The sequence below is a fragment of the Symphalangus syndactylus genome, chromosome 2, assembly GCF_028878055.3.
Source record: "Symphalangus syndactylus isolate Jambi chromosome 2, NHGRI_mSymSyn1-v2.1_pri, whole genome shotgun sequence".
NCBI lineage: Eukaryota > Metazoa > Chordata > Mammalia > Primates > Hylobatidae > Symphalangus > Symphalangus syndactylus.
Window position 1 is genome coordinate 103,073,733 of NC_072424.2, and position 20,829 is coordinate 103,094,561.

A 20,829-nucleotide genomic window follows, 5' to 3' on the forward strand; every position below is an offset into this window, starting at 1 on the left:
AGGGGAGGGGGAGAGAGGCAGGGAGGTGACCTGAGGCCCACTGATGGGCTGCTGGCAGACCTGAGGCTCTGCAGAGCCTGGTGGCCAGGGCGGCTGTCACCCCAGTCCCCACGGCACAGAGTCTCTGAATCAGTGTTTCGCAGCCTTCTGCTAGGACAGGAGAGGACACATGACCAAATGACTCAGATTGGGGTTTCAAAAAGCAACAGAGGGACAAGGAGTCCAAGCAGGACGGAGATTCAAATCCTAGGTCCTGAAAATGGAGGACTAAATAGGCAGAGGAAAGAAAAACAGGAAGATTAAATGTTTCCTTCTTCCTGGGGAAAAGGTTGGTCCTGAGTGAAGTGCTGATCTCTTGGAAGTTTATCTTTTGCATCTTCCCCTCTCCGACCTCCTAGTGACTCTCCGACCTCCTAGTGACTCTCCCTCCAGGGTCCTGGGGTCCTTATGCTGCTCTACATCAAGCCCCACCTGTACTTTGAAGAATGAATTGGGGGGAGACATTTTTAAAAGGGTACTTGTTAACCTAACTATCTCCAATTGACTGAACTTCTGACAATGTGGAGAGAAAACTTGGGGTTAGAAACAATCCAAGGACGGTGGGGTGTGCTAGGCATTTCACATGCGGGAGAGGCTCCCCTCATGCCTTGGGGCTCAAAAGGACATTTCTTTAAGGCAAAATGCAGGTGGTAGAGTAGACATCTTTTTGTGATACTTTCAGAAAAATAAAATAAAAATGTTTTTTCTTGGCTGGGTGAAACGTGATTTCACCTTCTATGATAAAAGATAAATTATAATCAAGGATGTTAATGGCTGCAAATAGATGTGATCCTCTGGGCTGAGAAATATTTTAAAGTGATAAATAGTTGTAATTAGCATTTCAAAAACCGATCAACTGTCATTTTCTATGTAACTAATGCTATTCTAAGCTCAATGAGTACAGAATGACCCTACTTTCTTAAACCAAAAACCACGATACATGGACTGGAGACAGAGAAAAACAGAGCTTACTATGTGCCAGCAGTATCCTCATTGCTTTATGTATATTAATTACTTTAATTCCTACACCCCTATAATGATTGCCATTTTACAGATGAGGAAATTAAGGCACAGAGAGATTAAGTAAATTGCTCAAGATCTCACAGCTAGTAAACAGGGGAGCCACTATTTGAACCTTGGAAGTCTGAAGCTTATGTACTAACATTAGACATGAAGTATAAAATGCATAAATTATTACAGAAACTTGTACTGTGTTGAATACTATGTTGAAAAATTTATGTCCACCTACAACCTATAAATGTGACCTGTGAATGTGACCGTATTTGGAAATAGGGTCTCGACAGAAGTGATCAAGTTAAGACATGGTCTTACTGGATGAGAGTGGACCTTATTCAATAGAGGGAAATTTGGACATGGGTTCTGACATAGGGCCAATGCCATGTGACTACAGGGAAGAGACTGGAGTGATGTGTCTGCGAGCCAAGGACTGCAATAACCAAAAGCTAGAAAGAGGCAAGGAAGAATCCTCCTTTTGCTTTTGGAGAGAAATCTTTACCAGGCTTCATTAATTCAACCAATGACATTTATAAGATAGTAAAATTGTTACCTGTTTAGGGGTTATCAAGTGTTTTAATTATCTGTGTTTTATATTTGTTCAAATTCAAAGCTGTTCTAAATAGCTTTTGTAGCATTTATCTTTGGAAGATACTATAGTAAATTTTGCAGTAAAGTTTTTCGCCAGTTACTGATGGCTAAGAAAATAATTTAATAGATAACTGCCACCATGTTTACAATAATTAGGCACAAAGGTACAAATTATTTTAGAAGTTTTTCAAATTATTAATACTAGAGTGTTTCCCCCTTAGGCGACAATACATGAGGTGCTATTGTTTCTTCTTTTATGAATGAGATGCAACCTAACTCCACTCCATTATTTCCCAACATATAAGGAGTGTTCTGAAAGTTCATTTGAAAGTATATACTTTGAGATGAGGCGCACTTTTCTAAAGAAACCCTGCTATACCTAGTAGTAACAAGTATTGTCTGAGCCAGGCTCCAAGCTAGATACTACACATACTTTGCCAGGTTTAATTTTCATGATTATTCAACGAGATAGGTATTAAAGGCCTACAATCTCTCATCTTAAACCCTGGGGCCAGAGCTTTCAGCTTTCAGCATTTTCTTATTTTAGAAGAATAATATGGTACATATGGTGTACACTAAGTCATGCCTCTAGTGAGGTCTGGGACAGCACTCAGTTGCCGGATGAAGATTTTTGCATCAAAGCATACCTATTTCCACACCAAAAGAGATGGATGAGGACTCTAAATAGCCTCATGTTGCTTCAGGTAAGATTTGCTGCCTAATGAGTTCAGGTCAGGTCAAATTTCCTAAAAACTGGTCCTCTGAGGTTTTTGAATTTCGTAACTGGGGATAAGGGTGTGGGAACCTGTATGATTCTCATTTTCTAGAGGAGAAAATGTGGTTAAATAGAGTCAAGTAACTCACACATGGGTGTGTAAACAGGAGCTGGAATCCAAACTCAGTCTCTCTGGCTGCAAGGCTCTGGTCTCTACACCACAGCTGAATGCCTTAAAATGGCTATTTCATCCCACCATCAACCCAAACGACAGAAAATGACAGTGCCGTACAGAATCTGAGCAGTACGTGGCATTTCTAGGAGAAGGAGATGTGCGGGGTTTCAACCCTGGGCACTTCCCCTCTCACTCCTAAGACAAGGGACAACCTGACCCAGCACATGAGGCAGTAAGACAGGAAACTCTGCCAGCTTTGGCAGAGGCAAAGCAGGAAGGGGCCTGAGTGTGTAGAAAGGGAAGGTGGAAGATCAAGCTCTCAGAGAGGAGGATGAATATGGACTTTGAAGAAAATGTGAAAAGTGAGAGTGGGAGGGAAGGCTATCCATGAATAAGGGGAGGCTTAGGGCTCAAGCAAGGAAGGGCCATTGTGGACTGGCTGGAAGAGAGAAACTGTAATTGGAAAGGGGAATTGTTTTTTCCCTTCGCAAATGAAAGACAACAGAAGAAGTGGGAAGCAATGGGAAAAAACAACTGAACCTGCCCTTTCCTTCCAGCCTAACCTCCCTTCGCTGTCAGCAGCACTGGGAAGGGAGTGAGCACTGGTGGAGCCCTATTCCATGCCAGGCATCTTTGTGGCACTTCACCTTGACCTCATCCAACCCTAACGACCCTCCGGGGTCTCACAGATGAGCAACAGACTCAGCGAGGGAAATGTGCCGAAGTCACAGAACCTCAAAGTGGAGAGGTGGGATTCAATCCCAGCTCTGAACTATCCCTAAGTCCATGTTCTTTTCAAGGACCAGACATGGGTGGGTGTGGGCAAAGCAGCAAGAACTCCAGGGCTGTGAGTCAAGTGCCAGGAGTTGGGGTGGCGAGGGAAATGGGGAACTTGGAGAGATACAAAATTTGTATCCATCAGGAGAAATTTCTGCAGCAGCTAGGAAGTGAGAAACAGACACAAACCAGACAGTAATAAGTTAGGGACTGCTTGTTAAGATCATCTAAGTCAAGTACAACATCAGGGAGCCATATAAATTCAGATACAAATTAAAAACAGTAAGCACCATATATACTTACTTCCCAAAGTTCATAGAGCTCCTTTCTGAGGTCCTCTGGTAGGAGCTGGGTTATCTGCTTCATAGCTTCCTGAAATATCAAACCATTACTTTAATTATATTGACATTTATCAAAGTTAACAACTACTCTGCAAAAGACAAATAGGTTTGGATTCTTATAAACAACTCTCACAGGGGCAGCAGAGTAAATTGGCCTATACTGGACAATATTTATAGCTTGTAAGGAAGGCAGGCAGTTGTATACCTTAAATAAATAAGTGTAATCATTCATATGGGCTTCGCTTAGCACCTATTTTGTGGTCTACACCACAACAGACATAGAAAAGGACAATAAGGAGGTCATGAGACAATTACAGAAATATCAGAGGTGTTCAAGGATTTTACATCTGTTGATAAATCACAACATACCCACATACATTTCAATCATAAGCATACGAGAGTTCAAAACAAACTTGAGTGGAGAGAATGGGAAAGAAATACTGAATTGCAAAGCTCAAAGAGATTTTCTGTATATTCATTTCCTATTGTTAATATGTTTTTATTGCAAGATGTAAAGTACAACACAAATGAGGAATTAATGCCATTAACATAAAGGAAGTTACATGATAGAATTTTGTAGGCTCAGACTCACTGAAAAGGGATATTAAACGGCAATTAGCTAAACAATCCATGTAGTATCTAAACCCTTCAATAGCATCATGGAACACTTCTATCCCCTTTCCAAAAATGTGTGCATTGGTAGGGAGCCTAGTACCTCAAGAGGCTGCCCACATGGCTTTAGACAGTACTGGCAGAAATTATTTTCTTATATCAAGCTGAAAACTTTCCCTGTAGTTCTACCACACCTAACCCATCCCTCCTGCTTTCCTCTCTCACCCACAAACACAATGTCAAACAGGTGGACAGTGACCCTGCTGGGCTGGACTACGTGTGGCCACAGTGTCTGGACCAAGAGATAACCTTATAATTCAAACCAGGCCATTCAGGGGCCATCTGCATTTGTCAAGCAGAGGCTAGGAGAGAAGCCATATTCCCCACCACAAGGAGAAATGTGAGAGTTAGCCAAAACCTAATGAAAAGCAGGTACGAAATAAGAGAGTAGAGGGTGTCCTGTACTTCTAGGCTTTCTGTACTTTCTAGTCCCAAAGATCCCAGGAGCTACCCTTATCCTCCAGTCTTCTCCTTTATTTATGAGTTACTCCAGTATCCTTCCTTTATTTCTGAATTACTCCGTACTCTCAAAAGGCTTCAAATTCCTTCACCACCTGCATTCCATATCTTTTAATCAGCCTCAGTTCTTCTAACCATAGAGGTTAGGCTCTTTGAATGGAATATGGCTATAAAAACCATTTTTGGCAATATAAAGGTCTTACATAAAATAAAATAGTGAGTTGCGGGAAAGCAGTGAAAACAAAATTGGACATTTGTGTGTATATTTATTTATTACTGGGAGGAAAAAAATGTTACAGAATACAACCACTTCCAGAGCAAACCACATTTGCCAATGTCAACAATCCACTCTTATAAATAACATTGCCATCTTGAATGGCTTGTTCAGTTACAGAGTGGTAGCATCGCACTACCCTTAGTAGGAAGAAATTTAGCATATGTTGTACATGCATTCTCCCTTGTTTCTTTTTCATAAACTTCAGCAAGAATACCTGAGAAAATACTTTATATTTTCACAAATTAACTGCGTCTTTATAGATTGCTTTTCTCTATACTATTCCAGAAACACAAGTTTGCCAATTACTTCCAGTTGAAAAGAATGAACTAAATCATATATACATACAGGTATATGAACATCTCAACTTTAGAATGCAAATATGAAAGTCCTACTCTGACAAGAGACTATTTTATTCTCTTTAAAATGACACACCTAGAACCGAATACAGTGATTTATGTATGATCTGACCAAGGTGGAAGAAAATGGAATCATCACCTTCCTCATGCTAGATACTATATTCCTTTAAGTGCAGTGTAAGACTGAATTGGCTTTTTGGTGATCACATCCAATTACTAAGTTATTAATAGATTTCCTGTTGTTCAAAATCACCATATTCTTTAAAAAACAAAACAGCAAATATGTTGTTGCTCTCTTCCTGAAACTGAACTATGATTTTCTGAATCTAGGCTGATTGATATTTGTTATCACACAATCAGAACTGCATTTTTGAAACCTTGTAGAGAGTTAATATTCTTTGTTTGGCAGCATATGCCAGAATCATGCCTACCTTTTTAATTGAACCCTCTGAAATCAACATGGCTGAGGTCCAGGGTACACAGCTGAGTATGCCAGCCCTTCCCCTCCTGGCAAGTGATGAGCCCTGACACTTCCACTTCTATACTGAGTTTCACCTTGTTGTTCAGACATAGATTTAGAGTGACAGCTTCCCTAGCCTCTTCCTCTGTTAGCAAAATATGTCAAAAATCTGCTTAAAGTGCTGAGTTTAATGAAGCTTTCAGCAAATATTTTGTGTCAGTTTTGTGACAAGTATCTGGAAGGTATTATTCGACACTGATGAGGCTGAAGAGTGTAGTAGTCAACTGAAGACCAGATCCAGACTGGGTTTCAACCCGGCTCGCCATTTATTAATACTAGCTGTGGAACCCTGAGCAAGTCATTTGACCTCTTTGTCCTTCAGGTTTCTCATCTACACAATGGGGTTAAATAATGGTACCTACCTAAGAGGATCATAGGGATTAAGCAGTTAATACACATATAAAGTGCTTATTATTGACACATAATAAGCACTTTATAAATCTGCCACATAATAAGCACTCTATAAATGTTTGCTGTGTTTTTCATTTTCTCCTTCTTGTCATGCTTACTCTGTGATAAAGTTCCATTCTCTTAATCTCCCAGTTCTTTAGCAACTTTAACTCTCCCAGACACAGGCATACCACGACTCTGCCTTCTGTTTCAATAAGGTTTTCCCTTTGCAAAGGAATATGACCTGCCACTGCTATATTCCAGCTTCAAGTTCCACCTCACTAGATCACAGTGATCCTTATCAGACATCATTTATCAACCTTCATTATAATATCAAGTCTATGTTAATATGTTTAGGAATGAGGCCAGACTACAAGTATTGCTTTTGGCCCCTTTCTAAATTTGTTTCCTCTATGCCCTCATTCTCTCTTTCATCTTAATACCTACTTTTCTCCAAAACAATCAGCCTTCCAGGTTTATCAAGTACAGTTGGTCCTCCATATCTATGGCTTTTGCATTAATGGATTCAACCAACAATAGATAAAAAAAAAAATGATACAAATAAAAAACAATACAGTGTTATCAACTATTTACATAGCATTTGCATTGTATTAGGTATCATAAGTAATATAGAGATGACAAAGTATATGGGAGGATATGTGCAGGTGATATACAAATATGACGCCATTTTATCTTGAGCATCTGCAGATTTGGTTATCTATGAGGGTCCTGGAACCAATACCCCATAGATAGTGAGGAACCACTGTATTTTTTCTCCCTCCTACTTTAGTTTAGAGGCTCACTGATGCAGCCAGCAAGGGCAAATGAGGTTTCCTGGTTCTCATTAGGCAAATTCCACTCAGAGCCGAGAAATCCTCATTTAATTATCTTAATGCATGGTTCAGACATCCAAATCTTGTTCATAAACACCATCTGCATAAAGAATTGTTCACCTCCCTGATTTTCTTCTCTCTTCCCAAATCCTGACCAGCAGCAGGAAGAGGCAATAGAACATCAGTGCTCTCCAAGCCTTTGGTTTCTCGTCCAAGAACTTGTGGTTCTTTAAGATGTTTCCCCATTGCCTTCTGCTTATGACATTTATTCCCCTGTGAATCAGCAGGAGTGGGCAGCAGTCAGGAGGTTTAATGAGGCTAGAAAGGTTTTTCAACAAAGCCAGGATATAGCATCCTGGAAGGCAGCAGTATCCTCTCTGATTGCTCAGGTCCCCTCTGTGCCTGTTCATGGGGTGTCACCAGCCAGGACTCAGCTCTTGTAGAGACAGTTGTAGGTCTTCCTCACTTCCAGTTGTTGGAGATGGTTCACACTGACTGGTTGTTTTCCAGAAGGTTTTGACTTGCTCCTCTGTGGAGTGAATCTCAAATTCACTGTGTGCTTCCAGAGGGAAGTCTGTCTTCTTCCTCTGGGCCCCATTTCTCCTTGCCTTCTCTTCACTTTAAGGTCTTCAATGACTCACTGGTACTTTAGAATATGATTTCTCGTCCACAATGTCCAGACTTACCCTTGAATAAAACTATCCTACAATGAGCTGTATAATTGAGGGATTTTTTCCCTTCCTTTCCCTCTGTGTTATACTTCATTACTCACCATCCTCTGGTTCAGCTGCTAATTCCTTTCTGCAACTAAGAATCTCGAACTAATTGGTTTCTTTTTATATTAATTCTGCCAGTCAACAGAACAGTTCTTTATTCACGGCAGTGCAGATTCATATAGAGAAACATTTCCTGAGACTCCTCCCCTTTTCCTGTCTTGGTCAGCCTGCATCTTGGACCTAAACTTTGGCAGGAAGAACACATTCCTTATACTATTCCCCTTGTGCCTATACTTTTGGGTAGGTTGGAGCTCTTAAAGTGGGACTCTCGTTCCTTGTGGCTCTTCTTACCTTTGGAGGGCAAAAATCCTGCTGGCTACTGAGCCCCTGTTAGTCTACAGGTGCACAGATCAAAATGGAGTTTCTTATGTCTTCCTTTTCTGCAAAGACACAGTAACAGTCTGATCTCTTTCTTTTCCCTACAAGCTCCAGTCTCCCCAGCTCTGAGAATAGATATTTAAGCCCAGTTGCCCTGTTAAACCATCTCAATAAAAACTCCTACTACTCAGCAATTTAGGACCAATCTCTTAGGCCTCTAATAAAAGTAGCTAGCAATAATTCTTGAATTGAAAACCAACCACTCAGCATTCAAAAAAGGCTTCCTTCATTTTCCAGCTTCTGCTTCAAACACATCTTCCTCGTTTGCCCTGGGCTTTGGGTTTAGAGTCCAAATTGATGTTAATTTAATACATTATTGATGTTATTCATTTCTTTGTAATACAAATATTTGATTTTTCTTTACCTTCAACCCCTAAGTTAAAGGAGTAACTTAAAATTTACTAAATAATAATTATAATAATGATTCAGTTTGTGATTTATAGAACTTCTCTCCAAAGAGCTTATTTAGCATGGAGAATTCCTACAAATTCATTTAAATTCCAGCTATTTCCATTATTCTAATGAAAGTTATACTATCTACATCTACATATTAACGAGAACTGAAACCAACATAATTTTCTGTCCCTGTGTTAAACAAAGCTGGGAGCAGACATAAACCCCTCTTACTGTGTTAAACAAGGCAGAGACAAGTGATAGGGTTTGGATGTTTGTCCCCTCCAAATCTCATGTTGAAATGTGACCTCCAGTGTTAGACGCGGGGCCTAGAAGGAGGTATTGGATCATGGGGATGGATCCCTCATGAATGGTTTAACGCCATCCTCTTCGTAATGAGTGAGTTCTTGATCAATCAGTTCAAATGAGATATGGTTGTTTCAAAGAGTGTGACACTTCCCCACCCTCTCTCTCTTGCTCTCGCTCTTGCCATGTGATACACCTGTTCCCCCTTTGCCTCCCACCATGATTAGAAACTTCCCGAGGCCTTCCACAGGAGCAGATGCCTGCGCTATGGCTCCTGTACAACCTGCAGAACTATGAGCCAATTAAACCTCTTTTCTTTATAAATTACCCTATTATTAAAAAGTCAAAAAAAGACTTTTTTTTCCTCCACAGCTGGTGACGCTGTGGGGAAAAGGGAATGATTATACACTGTTGGTATGAATGTAAATTAGTACAGCCACTATGCAAAGCAGTCTAGAGATTTCTCAAAGAACTTACAGCTACCATTCAATCCATCAATTCCATTACTGAGTATATACCCAAAAGAAAATAAATCAGTCTACCCAAAAGACACATGCAATCATATCTTTACTGCTGCACTATTAACAACAGCAAAGACATGGAGTCAACCTAGGTGCCCATCACTGGTAGACTGGTTAAAGAAAATGTGGTACATATACACCATGGAATACTATGTAGCCATGAAAAAGAATGAAATCATGTCCTTTGCAGCACCATGGGTGGAACTGGAGGCCATAATCTTAAGCAAATTAACACAGGAACAGAAAACCAAATACTAGATGTTCTCACTTATAAGTGGAAGCTAAGCATTAAGCACACATACACATAACCAAGGGAAAAATAGATACTGTGGACTACTAGAGGGTGGAGGGAGAGGGGAGTTAAAAAAACTACCTATTGGCTTACTATCAGGGTGACAGGATCTGTACTCCAAACCTCAGCATCACTTAATATTCCCATGTAACAAATCTGCACATATACCCCGTATCTAAAATAAAAGGTGAAATTAACAAACATAAATAAAATAAAAATTACCTAGCCTCGGGTATTTCTTTATAAAAGCTACAAAAGAACAGACTAACACAACAAGCAAAATCCAATCTGCTGCTTACTCCAGGAAATCCCTGCTTCTAGAAGATAAGGCTATAAACCCCCTAAAACAGAGTCAACAGTAACAGTTTACTCTTCAAAACTCATTACGACCTTCCTTCATATGTTTACCAATCTAAATCTATTATGTCCTAAACTGTGCAATCCCAGCTAGTTGCCTAACTTGTAAGATCCATCTTAACATTCTCCAGCCCAGGCCCTGAATCTCTAAAAATATCCTCCGCTGACCTTCCCCTTCCTAAGACACTACTAAGACTATCAAGGCGGTATTCTCCCTAACTGCAACAGGTCTCATAAACTTAGCTTTGCTTCAGCAACAGGTTTTTCTGGTGGTTTTTTGCAGAGTCAATAGCCAACACTGACCTCTTCTCGCCTATGTTTTTCTTCTTTGGGGATGTTATCTGCTGGCGCTATGTCCCCAACGATGCATTCTGCCATATCATGAACCAGGGCTAGGCGTACACATCTGATCAGGCAAGAAATGTTGAATAATTACACAGAATTATATTTACTACAAGTTCCTTCTCTATACTCTTCCAAAGTTATATAATATATATATTTTTCTCCACCCTCACAAAGTATTTTAATGCAGTATTTTCTAAAGTAGTTATATTCTGCCAGCCTACAACAGTTCTGATCAAAACTATTAGTTCATATTCAATAAAACACATGTGAGTATAGGGGAAATTGTTAGCATGAATTTTTTTTCTTAAATGGTTTGTCTCTGAAATCTCACTTTAAAAGGCTGATAAATAGGCCAGGTGCAGTGGCTCACGCCTGTCACACCAGCACTTTGGGAGACCGAGGAGGGCGGATCACCTGAGGTCAGGAGTTCGAGACCAGCCTAGCAACATGGTGAAACCCCATCTCTACCAAAAATACAAAAATTAGCTGGGTGTGGTGGCAGGCACCTGTAATACCAGCTACTCAGGAGGCTGAGGCAGGAGAATCATTTGAATCTCGGAGGTGGAGGTTGCAGCTGGCTGACATTGCACCACTGCACTCCAGCCTGGGCGAGAAAGTGAGACTCTGTCTCAAAAAAAAAAAAAAAAAAAAAATTACATTTGACAACTTTCATGTTCCTGACACATGTGAATCATTCAATAAGTGGTTATGATTATTAGTGGTTAAGGAATAGTGGTCATGATAATCATCATCAAAACAGGAAGTCAAGTAATGAGAGAAATGCCCCATAGAGCCAGTATGTTTTAGGCTCCCCACACTACCAAGGCAGTAGAAGGCCCAACAGTGTCCTCTGAGATTTCCCTGCCTCTAGTCTCTTTCTGGTCCAATTCAAATCCCAGACTACTCCAAATTGCATCTCTACTGGACTTCACTTTTACCTTGTACTATTTGCCAAAATCCTCCTCAGTTCCACATCATCTGCTGAGTAACATAGGACTCCTCAGGCTTCCCAAATGAACCCTTTGCTGCAGTCAAGTTGATTTATTTCTCATTTGCAAAATACTCCTTTACTTTCCTACACTCAGGGCTTTGGTTTATCTGCCCGTCTCTCTGCATGCAGTGCCTTCTCCTACCTCTCTGGCTACGTTAACCCTTTAGAGCTCAACTCAGATTGCACCTCCTCCATTAAGATCAACCAAGAACAGGTGATCTCCCCTACTCTTACAATACTTAACATTTTCGACCATAACTTACGTTTCACTTCTTATAGAAGCTATTTTGGGCCTGCGTAATTCACTTGGGATTTATTTACTCTCTTATATGCTAGTAAACTTTTGTTCTGTGCTCAAAAAGCATTTTAACACTCGTCAATTAAATGAACGGGGAGAGGATACCTCTTTCTCAGCTATGTCTTGCACATACAACTCCAAAAAGAAGCCTCACGAATGGATGCTACTATCCATAAAAGGCACTAGAAAGCACACAGTGTACTAATACAATGCTAGAATGTTAGACATAACACACTCACCTTCAAGGCCCCAATATCACACTTAAGTTTCCTCTGATACCCTAGGCAGGCTCTATCACTTGCCAACAGAAACCCCAGATTGCAGTTTACAACAACTGAGGCAACACAACCCACATCCTAAATTTGTATGATTTGCTTCAAATAATTTTGCTTGACCTATAAACTAACCTACAAGGATTTGACACAGGTCTCAGTGGTAAAAACGGGTGCACACCCATAGACCAGAATCTCTCACGAGCATCGAAGTCCAGCTCAGCTTACCGGTCTTTGTTAAGACGGTCATCTTTGATCACCATAGCCATAACTGCCATCCGGTACATGTGATCTGACACACTCTCCGGCCTCTGGACATTTCTGTATACCCAGCCAGTCCGTGGGACTCTCTGATAAATATGAAGAAGAAAAAGAAGTTTTAAAGAACAAATATTAACTATCTGCTATGCTCTTCAAGAGATGTCCAGGATATATCACACAGAAGCCGGGTCATAATTTCAGAACCTATTACAAAATGTTTTGCTAAACTAGCTAAAATGATAGACATCTGGAATCAAATGAACTAGAGAGTTCAGAGAATGAAAGGCGGAGAAGACAGAGATAAGTCACGAAGTCCATTCGTCAAATTACTCTGTTACTGATGTATAATTATGGAACATATGCAAGTCCTTTAAACAAAAACAAAACATCATTTTTCCTAACTACAAGAGTTGGGGCTTTTTGCCTTCAAATAATCCTACACAAGCAGAAAACACTGTATCGAAGGCTCTTAACGTGAACGAGTGATAGCCTTCCAAATTCTGAGGCACAAGGGATAAGGGCACTTCTGATTGCTTGATGCTACCACCAGCCTTGACTCTTCCTTTTATTCACATCATAACTTCATCTTGTGAAACTGCATTTCTTCCTCAGAATTCTACATCTTTAAGGAATGTTACAAATAGTAGTCAGAGTGGCATGAAACAGATAATTTACTTTGAACTTGGGAGAGAGACGGGGAAGACGCACATGATGAAACTCGTGTATATTACGTTAAATCCTGTTTGGGGGGTGGCGGGGAGAAAAGTTGTTTCTGGAAGTAACTGTGAGACAGATATAAAACGCTCCACTTAAAATCTGCAGAGCCGACAGATTCTGTTCTTCCCACCCGTGTTCAGAAGCAGCCCCGCCCTCCACACACACACACACACACGCAGTTCTGGGGTCGTGAGCCCCGCAAAAGCTCAGTGCAGGCAGGGCCAGGCCGGCTGCTCTCCGGGAACCGGCGCAGCTGCAGGGTGGACCTCGCGGCGCCAGGCTCTAGGCTCTAGGCTCAGACTCCGTGCCGCCCCAGCTGGCCAGCCTGCCCCGCCGGCTTCTTCCTCCGTCCACCTTCAGCGACGCGCGGCCGCATCCGCAGGACTGGGGCCTTTCCCGAATTCGGCGTGGCGGACGCGGCGCAGGAAGGGGAAAGACCGCGGGCCGAGCGGGGAGGCCGGAAGCTCCGCCGCCCCACAGTCCCGCCTGCTCGGCCGCGGCCTCCCGGCCTGGTGCCGGCTCACCTTGAGCTGCCCTACCAGCCGCAGGAACTGCAGTAGGGACCGAGCCCCGTGGCCCGAGAAGGTCGCAGAGGAGACCGAAGCCATGTGGCCACCGACCCCGGCTGGGCGGAGCAGGCCGCGGCGAAGCTCCTCCTCGTCCTCCTCCTCCTCCTCCCCTTCCCCTTGTCTTTCTTCCCCCTCTTCTTACACTTCTTTCTCTTTCTCCTCCCCCTCTTCTTCCTTCTGCCCCTCTTCCTCCTCCCCTTCCAACTCCCTCCTCCTCCTCTTCTTCCTCCTCTTCTTCCTCCTCCACTTCCGCTTTCTCCTCTCCCTCCTCCTCCACTTCCGCTTTCTCCTCTCCCTCCTCCTCCACTTCCGCTTTCTCCTCTCCCTCTTCCTCCTCCTCCTGCTCCTCTTCCTTTCTCCCCCTCCTCCTGCTCCTCTTCCTTTCTCCCCCTCCTCTTCCTCTCTCCCCCTCCTCTTCCTCCTCCTCCTGTTCTTATTCCTCCTCCCCCTCCTCCATATTCTCACGGTTTTCCCAGGCCCTTCTGTCCAGCCTTTGCCTTCCTGGCCTTGGTGTCCGCTGCTTGGGCATTGCTCCCTCAGTGGCAGACACCTTGCTTGGCACATACTCGACACTCAGTACTCTTTTTGAAAAATAAAGCTCTCCTTTCTAAATTTATGAACCTCGTTATTCTTCAGTTGACAGTGTAAAACCATGAAACTGGGTGAGGTCACCTGGCAAGAGGGTGTGAATGAAGAAGAAAAGACACCCAAGGCCTGAACCCCAACATTTAGACTTTGTGAGATCAAGAGGGAACAGCCAGCGAGGTAGGAAAAGGATTAGTAGGTAGGATAGTTGTGCCTTGGAAGCCATGTACAAAAATATTTCAAGAAGGAAGGAATATGGTCAACCAAGTCAATGTTACGTCAGATAAGGACCAAGATTTGACTTCTAGACTTAGTAAATTCGATATTATTGGTTACCCTGACAAAAGCAGTTTTCAGTGTAGTGGGACAAGCCGAACCTAGTGAGATAATTCTGAAGAGAATAGGAGCAAGTATTACATACAACACATTGGAGATGGGGTTGGGGTGCTGTTAACTAGTGGTGAGATTGTTTAAAAACAGGAGATATTATGCATGTTTATTTACTGATGAAGGGGATCTAGTAGAAAAGGAAACATTGATTACATAAGAGACAAAGAAGAGAAATATTTGAATGTCGGCCTTGAGTAAGGAAAAATACTTCCCATCTGGTGTACAAGATAAAAGATGGGCTTTAGATAGGAATATGGAGAATTCATTCAAATATTGGAGGAGGACAGAGTATAGGGTGACTAATCAGTTACAGATGTGGTCATGGGAGGTTGTAGAAGTTCTCTTCTGATTGCTTCTATTTTCTCACCAAATTAGGAAGCAAAGTATAGGCTGGGATGTTATAATAACAAATCAAAGGTTTATTTCTCTCTCATGCTAAGTGTCTATGGTAGATCAGCTAGAGGATGCTGCTTGCTCTAACCTTACTCAGGGAGCTAGGAGGCTTTCTTTGCTCTCTTTTGCCAAAATTGGAAAAAAGAAAAATGGCACTCTGGCTCTTAAAGCCTGCCTCTGGAAGTGATATATGACCTTTCGTCTACGTATCGTTGGCGAAATAAGTAACACTGCCACATCTAACTTCAAAGGGGGCCTGTGGAGTGCAATCTTGCTAGGCCTCTGGGAAGAAAGGAGGCTTGAATGTTTGTGAATAGAGGAGGAGGCATTTGAGGTTTAAGGAGTGATATAGTTTGGCTCTGTGACCCCACCCAAATATCATGTCAAATTGTAATCCTCAAAGTTGGAGGAGGGGCCTGGTGGGAGGTGATTGGATCATGGTGGCAGACTTCCTCCTTGCAGTTCTTGTGATAGTGAGTGAGTTCTCATGGGATCTAGTTAATGGTGTGTAGCACTTCCCCCCTTTGCTCTCTTTCTCTTCTGCTCCGCCAGGTGAAGACGATGCCTGCTTCCCCTTCACCCTCTACCATGATTGTAAGTTTCTGCAGCCATGCTTCCTATACAGCCAATGAAATATCTTTTCTTTATAAATTATCTAGTCTCAAGTAGTTCTTTATAGTAATGCAAGAATGGACTAATACAAGGAGAAAGAAGGCATGAAATAGTTTTTTTGAAGACTGGTTCAGCAACAAGATTAAATATGACTAAGAACCAAATAAATGCCAAAGACATTGGGGCTTGTATTAAACGTGGTTAGGATAATGACCTGGAAGCCATTTTTATGATGGTAAGTGGTGCTAAATAAAGGAAATATCAAGCCAGGTGTGGTTTGTGCCTTTATCCCAGCTACTTGGGAGGCTTAGATGGGAGGATCACTTGAGCCCAGAAGTTTGAAACTGCAGTGAGTTATGATCACTCCAGCTTGGAAAACAGAACCTGTCTCTAAAAAATTAAAAATTAAAAAATGGAAGGATCAAGGATTAAAAAGAAGGATCAAGAATCAGAGGCAAAGTCAGACAGTCCACTGGAGGAACAAGAAAGCAAATGACCAAAGAGATCCAGGAGAATAAGGAAGATGAGGATGTTGGATTTGCAGAAGGATGTAGGATTTGCAGAAGGATGTAATAAGGGGCTTTCAAGAGATTGGTGCCATGAAGCAATGGGACTGCAAGCTAGCTGGGGAATGTGCAGCGTAACCCTTATGGTTCCTTCCGAGCAGCCTTGTCTTCTTTTGCCAACACTGCATTGATTTCCTTTGAGCTCCTCCTGATTCATGCAGGCTTGATTTAGTTTCCATGGGTATTTCTGTCTGTATTTGCAACTTTGCAAAATACATGTGAGTTATCTTAACTTTGTGTAGTGAGCTGTAAAGAATTTCTCCAGTTTCCTAAGTGATCAGAAGTTGGAAGACGTCAAGTTGCTGAAAAATTATGAATTGAGTATAAATAGTTTTTGAGGGACACTATTTAAAGATGATATGGATTTTTGGAGGGGACATTACTATCTAAAAATAAATTGTTACTGTGAAAACTCAAAATATAGTGCCAACTTCTTGCTTTTGTAAACTGCAGATGTTCATCAGGGTTCGTAACAAGGTTTATTCCTACTATATCATTAAGGACACCAAGATGTTTGACTCTAGAAGGTAGAATAGTAGCCTCTTAAGGATATCTAATTTTTCCAGAGCTTGTAAATATTTCTATATTACATGGCAAACAAGAATGGTAGCAAATGGAATTAACTTTGCTAATCAGCTGAACTTAAAATAGGGAGATTATCCTGGATTATCCCAATGAGTGAGATGTAATCTCAAGGGTTCTTAAAGAGGGAAAAGGGAAGGAGAAGAGTGAATGTGAAAGGGATGTGATGGGACAAAGACTCAACTGGCCATTGCTGGCTTTGAAGATGGAAGGGGCCATGAGCCAAGGAATGCAGGCAGACTCTAAAAGCTGAAAAAGACAGGAAAATTACATTCTCCCCTAGAGCTTCCCGGAGGGAATGCAGTGTGGCCTGCCCCTCGATTTTAGCTTAATGCAGCCCATTTTGACCTCCAGAACTGTAAGATAATAAGTTTGTGCTAAGTTTATGGTAAGTTAAAATAGTAATAGGAAACTAATACAGTGGATAATCATATTGGATGTCCTGAATCCCTTTTTACCAAATACCCTTCTTCCCCTTTTCTGCTGAAGAAGGGAAATTGGCAAGCCTGTTTCTATTTCACAAAACCAAAGACCTATTTCAATGATGTGTTGGTCAAGCATCTTCCTCTAGCATTAGGTTAGAGGAAATAGGAATCAATTTATTTCCACAGAAGGTGGTTCCATTTTAAAGCAGTGAGCAAGGAAGGAGATTTGGCACAATGTACTTGAGTCAATTGGAAGGAAAGATGTTTGAAATTAGAAGGCTCTCGTTAGAGGGATTCTTTACTTGGATCCAATATACACTTCAGGGGAACCTGTGGATACCCTGAAATTGTCTACAAATTGTGTTGCTTATGAAAATTTTTTTGTTTAGAAGATTATTAAAGTGGTCTGTGGCCAGAACAGGGGCAAAATCTGCCACTATTGAGAAAGCTGCTATGTTTCTGTGATGTAGTACACAAAACTCTGGACTCAAAGGTACAGCTGATTGAGCCTCTGTTAGTGTGAAGCACTGTTACATCTCTCATCTTGTTTTATTCTCTCATTATCACTCCAAGGTATTAATGATTCCACATTCCAGATGGGGAAACTGAGGTGCAGCAAAGCTAAAGAATTGGCCTCAGTTTTTAGAGCCAGGAAACGGTGCAAGCACTGAAACTCGAGCCTGTCTCCTTCCAAATCTTTCTTTTTGTGGCACTTGGTGCTCCTCAGTGGCTAATAGTACCCAATTCTTAATGTTGTGGAAATTCAATGAGATTACATGCCTGAAATGGATTTTGTAAACTTATTTATATGAAGAATTGGGCAAGAAAATAGGTAGCGATAGATTGATCTGAGAAATTTTGTCAGAAAACATTCATAAGTCCATTCTGGGAGATGACTAAAGAGTAGAGATCAAGTCTGACCAAAAATCCAAGTTCTGTTTTGTTCCTTTAAGGTATTCAAGGAAGAAGTGCTGCATTGGCCTGCTGCATATTCCTTGATAAAAAAGGTTTACATCAGTTGTTCTCAACCCAGGTTGTTTTACTCAAAAGGGACATTTGGCAATATTGGAATACATTTTTAGTTGTCGCAGAAAAGAGGCAGAGGAGGGGAGGAGCAAATAAGAGGCAGAGGCCAGGGCTGCTGTTAAAATTCTTGCAGAGCACATGACAACCTTCTGCAACAAAGAATTATCCAGCACAAAACATCAATAATGCTACGATTAGGAGACTACACTTTATATGTTTAAAAATAAAATGCTTAAAATTACTTTCCTTACATCATCAATGAATTATAATCAGGAAAAAATTGATGCTATGTTTATGAGTTATATGGTAACTACATGAATGAGTTATAAGGTAAACAAATAAGTTTCACATAGTATCTCCTCTTTTAATTAGTGTAGAAAAACTCTCAAGCTTACCCCTGACAGAGACTGGAAAGATGAGAGGAATTAGAGGATGGCTTTGATCATTTACGTAACTAGGTTATAGTAGAGAAATTCAGCTCAAAGAAGATAAATGTAGGATATTAAGTCTGGGAGCGAAGGAACATTACAAAAGGAATGTTTGTTCAAGGGAAAGAGATTGGGCTTTGTTCTATTTTTCCACTTTCTTGCCTGTGGCTAAGTATTACAGCACAGAAAAAAAAAAAAAAAAGTCAAAGGGTGCACACTACTTTCCCCATAAAATCAGGCATTCACTGAAGAGCCAACGGAGGGCTTTCTGTTCAAAGGAGCAGGAGCAGAGTGAACCAAGTCTCTGGTGGCTGAGAGTGATGGTGAAGACTTTGCTCTACAAAAGACATGTCTTCCTTCCAGTTAACTTGAAGCTAAGCAAGGACACTTTGGCCTTCAGGCTCGAAACCAATCACCATTAACAGATGTGTTAGAGCCACCTCTGGACACATCTGACTTATGGCGTGGAGAAGTTCTGCATATATAAAGACAACGTTGCTGTTTTGTTTTGTTTTAATTCTCTGAGTCCATAATCTCTTACACCAGTGTTTTAGTAAGCCTTCGGAACTTCTCCATGGATCACCATCTTCAGTGACTACAGTTTTTCATAGTCGTACAACAGGCTTTAGCTACCCTACAACCCCATTTTTATCATATGGGATAGACTCGAACTTTTATCTTTTCAGAGTGACCAAAGCTACAGTTTGACTCTGCTTATCTACATGCATCATAAGGAATAAGGAAGGGTTTCAGGTGAATTTCACAGAGGACTTTGAGGCCTGCCACTGCCTCTGGCAGCTGCTATGTGATGAATCATCACATGTCTTAGACCTGGTGGCGTAATCCTTCTCCAAACAGAGAAAAAGAAATGAAACAATGGCATACACTCAGTAGTAGCATTTTCCTGTTATATAAAGGAATATGGTTACTCCTAAAAAACAGCAGCAAAGTTAAGTACTACGCAGAATGAGTTACATGAAACGAGAACTAAGAAAAATTTCTGAAAATATTCAATTTCCAATCATTTGGAATATTTCTTCTTCTAACCAAAGGAAATACTGTTGTTGTTGTTGTTCTAGTGCATTTCTAACTAGTAAAGAGTAGATGTACGTTTTGCAGCAAAATCTTAGTTGTCCTAGAGGCCAAAATTCCAGCGATATTATGCATCTGGGATGGCATAGAAACCAGAAAATTAAAGGGGGGGAAAGAGTTAAAAGTATGTCTAACAAAAAATAAATCTAGAGTATCCAGCAGTAAAACCATCAAACCAAAACATGATTTGGATTTTGCCCAAATGACACTTGGCACTTAGTGGTTCCTCGGTTTGATGTCCAGAAAAGATAAAGCCACTTCAATGTTATAAGAGTCATAAAAGTCAAACCACATCAGCATGCAAGCCAAGAAGTGTAGACGTGTGGTGGAAAAGAGAAGAAAGTAAGAAAGGGGAATGGTAATCAACAAAGGCAACAAGTGGGGAATATTGCAAGTAACAGATATTGACACAAGGAAAAAAAGTTAAATAAAAGGGCAGCTACTAAAACGGCAATGCTTTGCTTCACTAAAAGTACAGGACCGTTGGGCACTCTCAATGAAAGGACAGGAGTTGCAGGAGTGGCCAAGAGTTTCAGGGAGCGAGTACAAGAAGTATTTATATGACAATGATAATATCTTTCTTTACACAACACCTAATTTGTGCCAGGCCCTTTGCCAGGATCTCTACCCTATCATTTGAATCCATGGAAGCCTGCAGAATGCATTATCTGCTTTCCACAGGTATGGAAACAGCACAGAAAGGTTAAATAACTTGCTCAGTGTTCCACACCTGTGTCAGGACTTAAACTTTGTTAACACCATGGATTGTATATTTTCTAGTACCTACATGGTCTCCTGGATTTTCCAAAATCGAAATGTGGAGATTCTGGCAATCATTAGGATCTTCTGTGTGGGGATAACACTTCAACTGGAGAGGAGCTATGCTAGAATGTTGTAATGTCATGTAAATACTGGGTGAATCTGAGGTGGCTGTCTTGCCAAGGAATCATATTTTAGAGCTTGCAAGGGAATACTGAGCAGAAATGTTATTCCATATAAAGTGCATCTCAAGAAATATGTGTGTCTTTGGTTCATCCTAATTGAAAAGACAATTTTCTTAGCTTATATGTTAGGTAAATTTCCTTTTTGATGACT

General features: G+C 41.2%; 1 protein-coding gene across 5 annotated transcripts in view; it reads right to left on the reverse strand.

Moving 5' to 3' along the window:
• Positions 1–13,928, reverse strand: part of HDDC2 (HD domain containing 2) — a 78,663-nt gene extending 64,735 nt beyond the window's left edge. The window contains exons 1-4 of one of the 5 annotated variants that reach the window (XR_010116594.1): positions 13,591–13,901; positions 12,317–12,438; positions 10,486–10,588; positions 3,615–3,683 (exon numbers count right to left, since the gene is read on the reverse strand). Coding sequence is in view for 4 of the 5 variants with exons in the window: in XM_063621165.1 (XP_063477235.1) it covers positions 3,615–3,683; positions 10,486–10,588; positions 12,317–12,438; positions 13,591–13,674 (378 nt within the window). In the remaining variant the exon portion in view is untranslated. Of the gene's footprint in view, positions 1–3,614; positions 3,684–10,485; positions 10,589–12,316; positions 12,439–13,590 lie in introns of all 5 variants that reach the window. The other 4 variants (XM_063621165.1, XM_055263296.2, XM_063621152.1 and 1 more) reach the window with 4 other exon arrangements.
• Between the last annotated feature and the right edge of the window lie 6,901 nt (positions 13,929–20,829).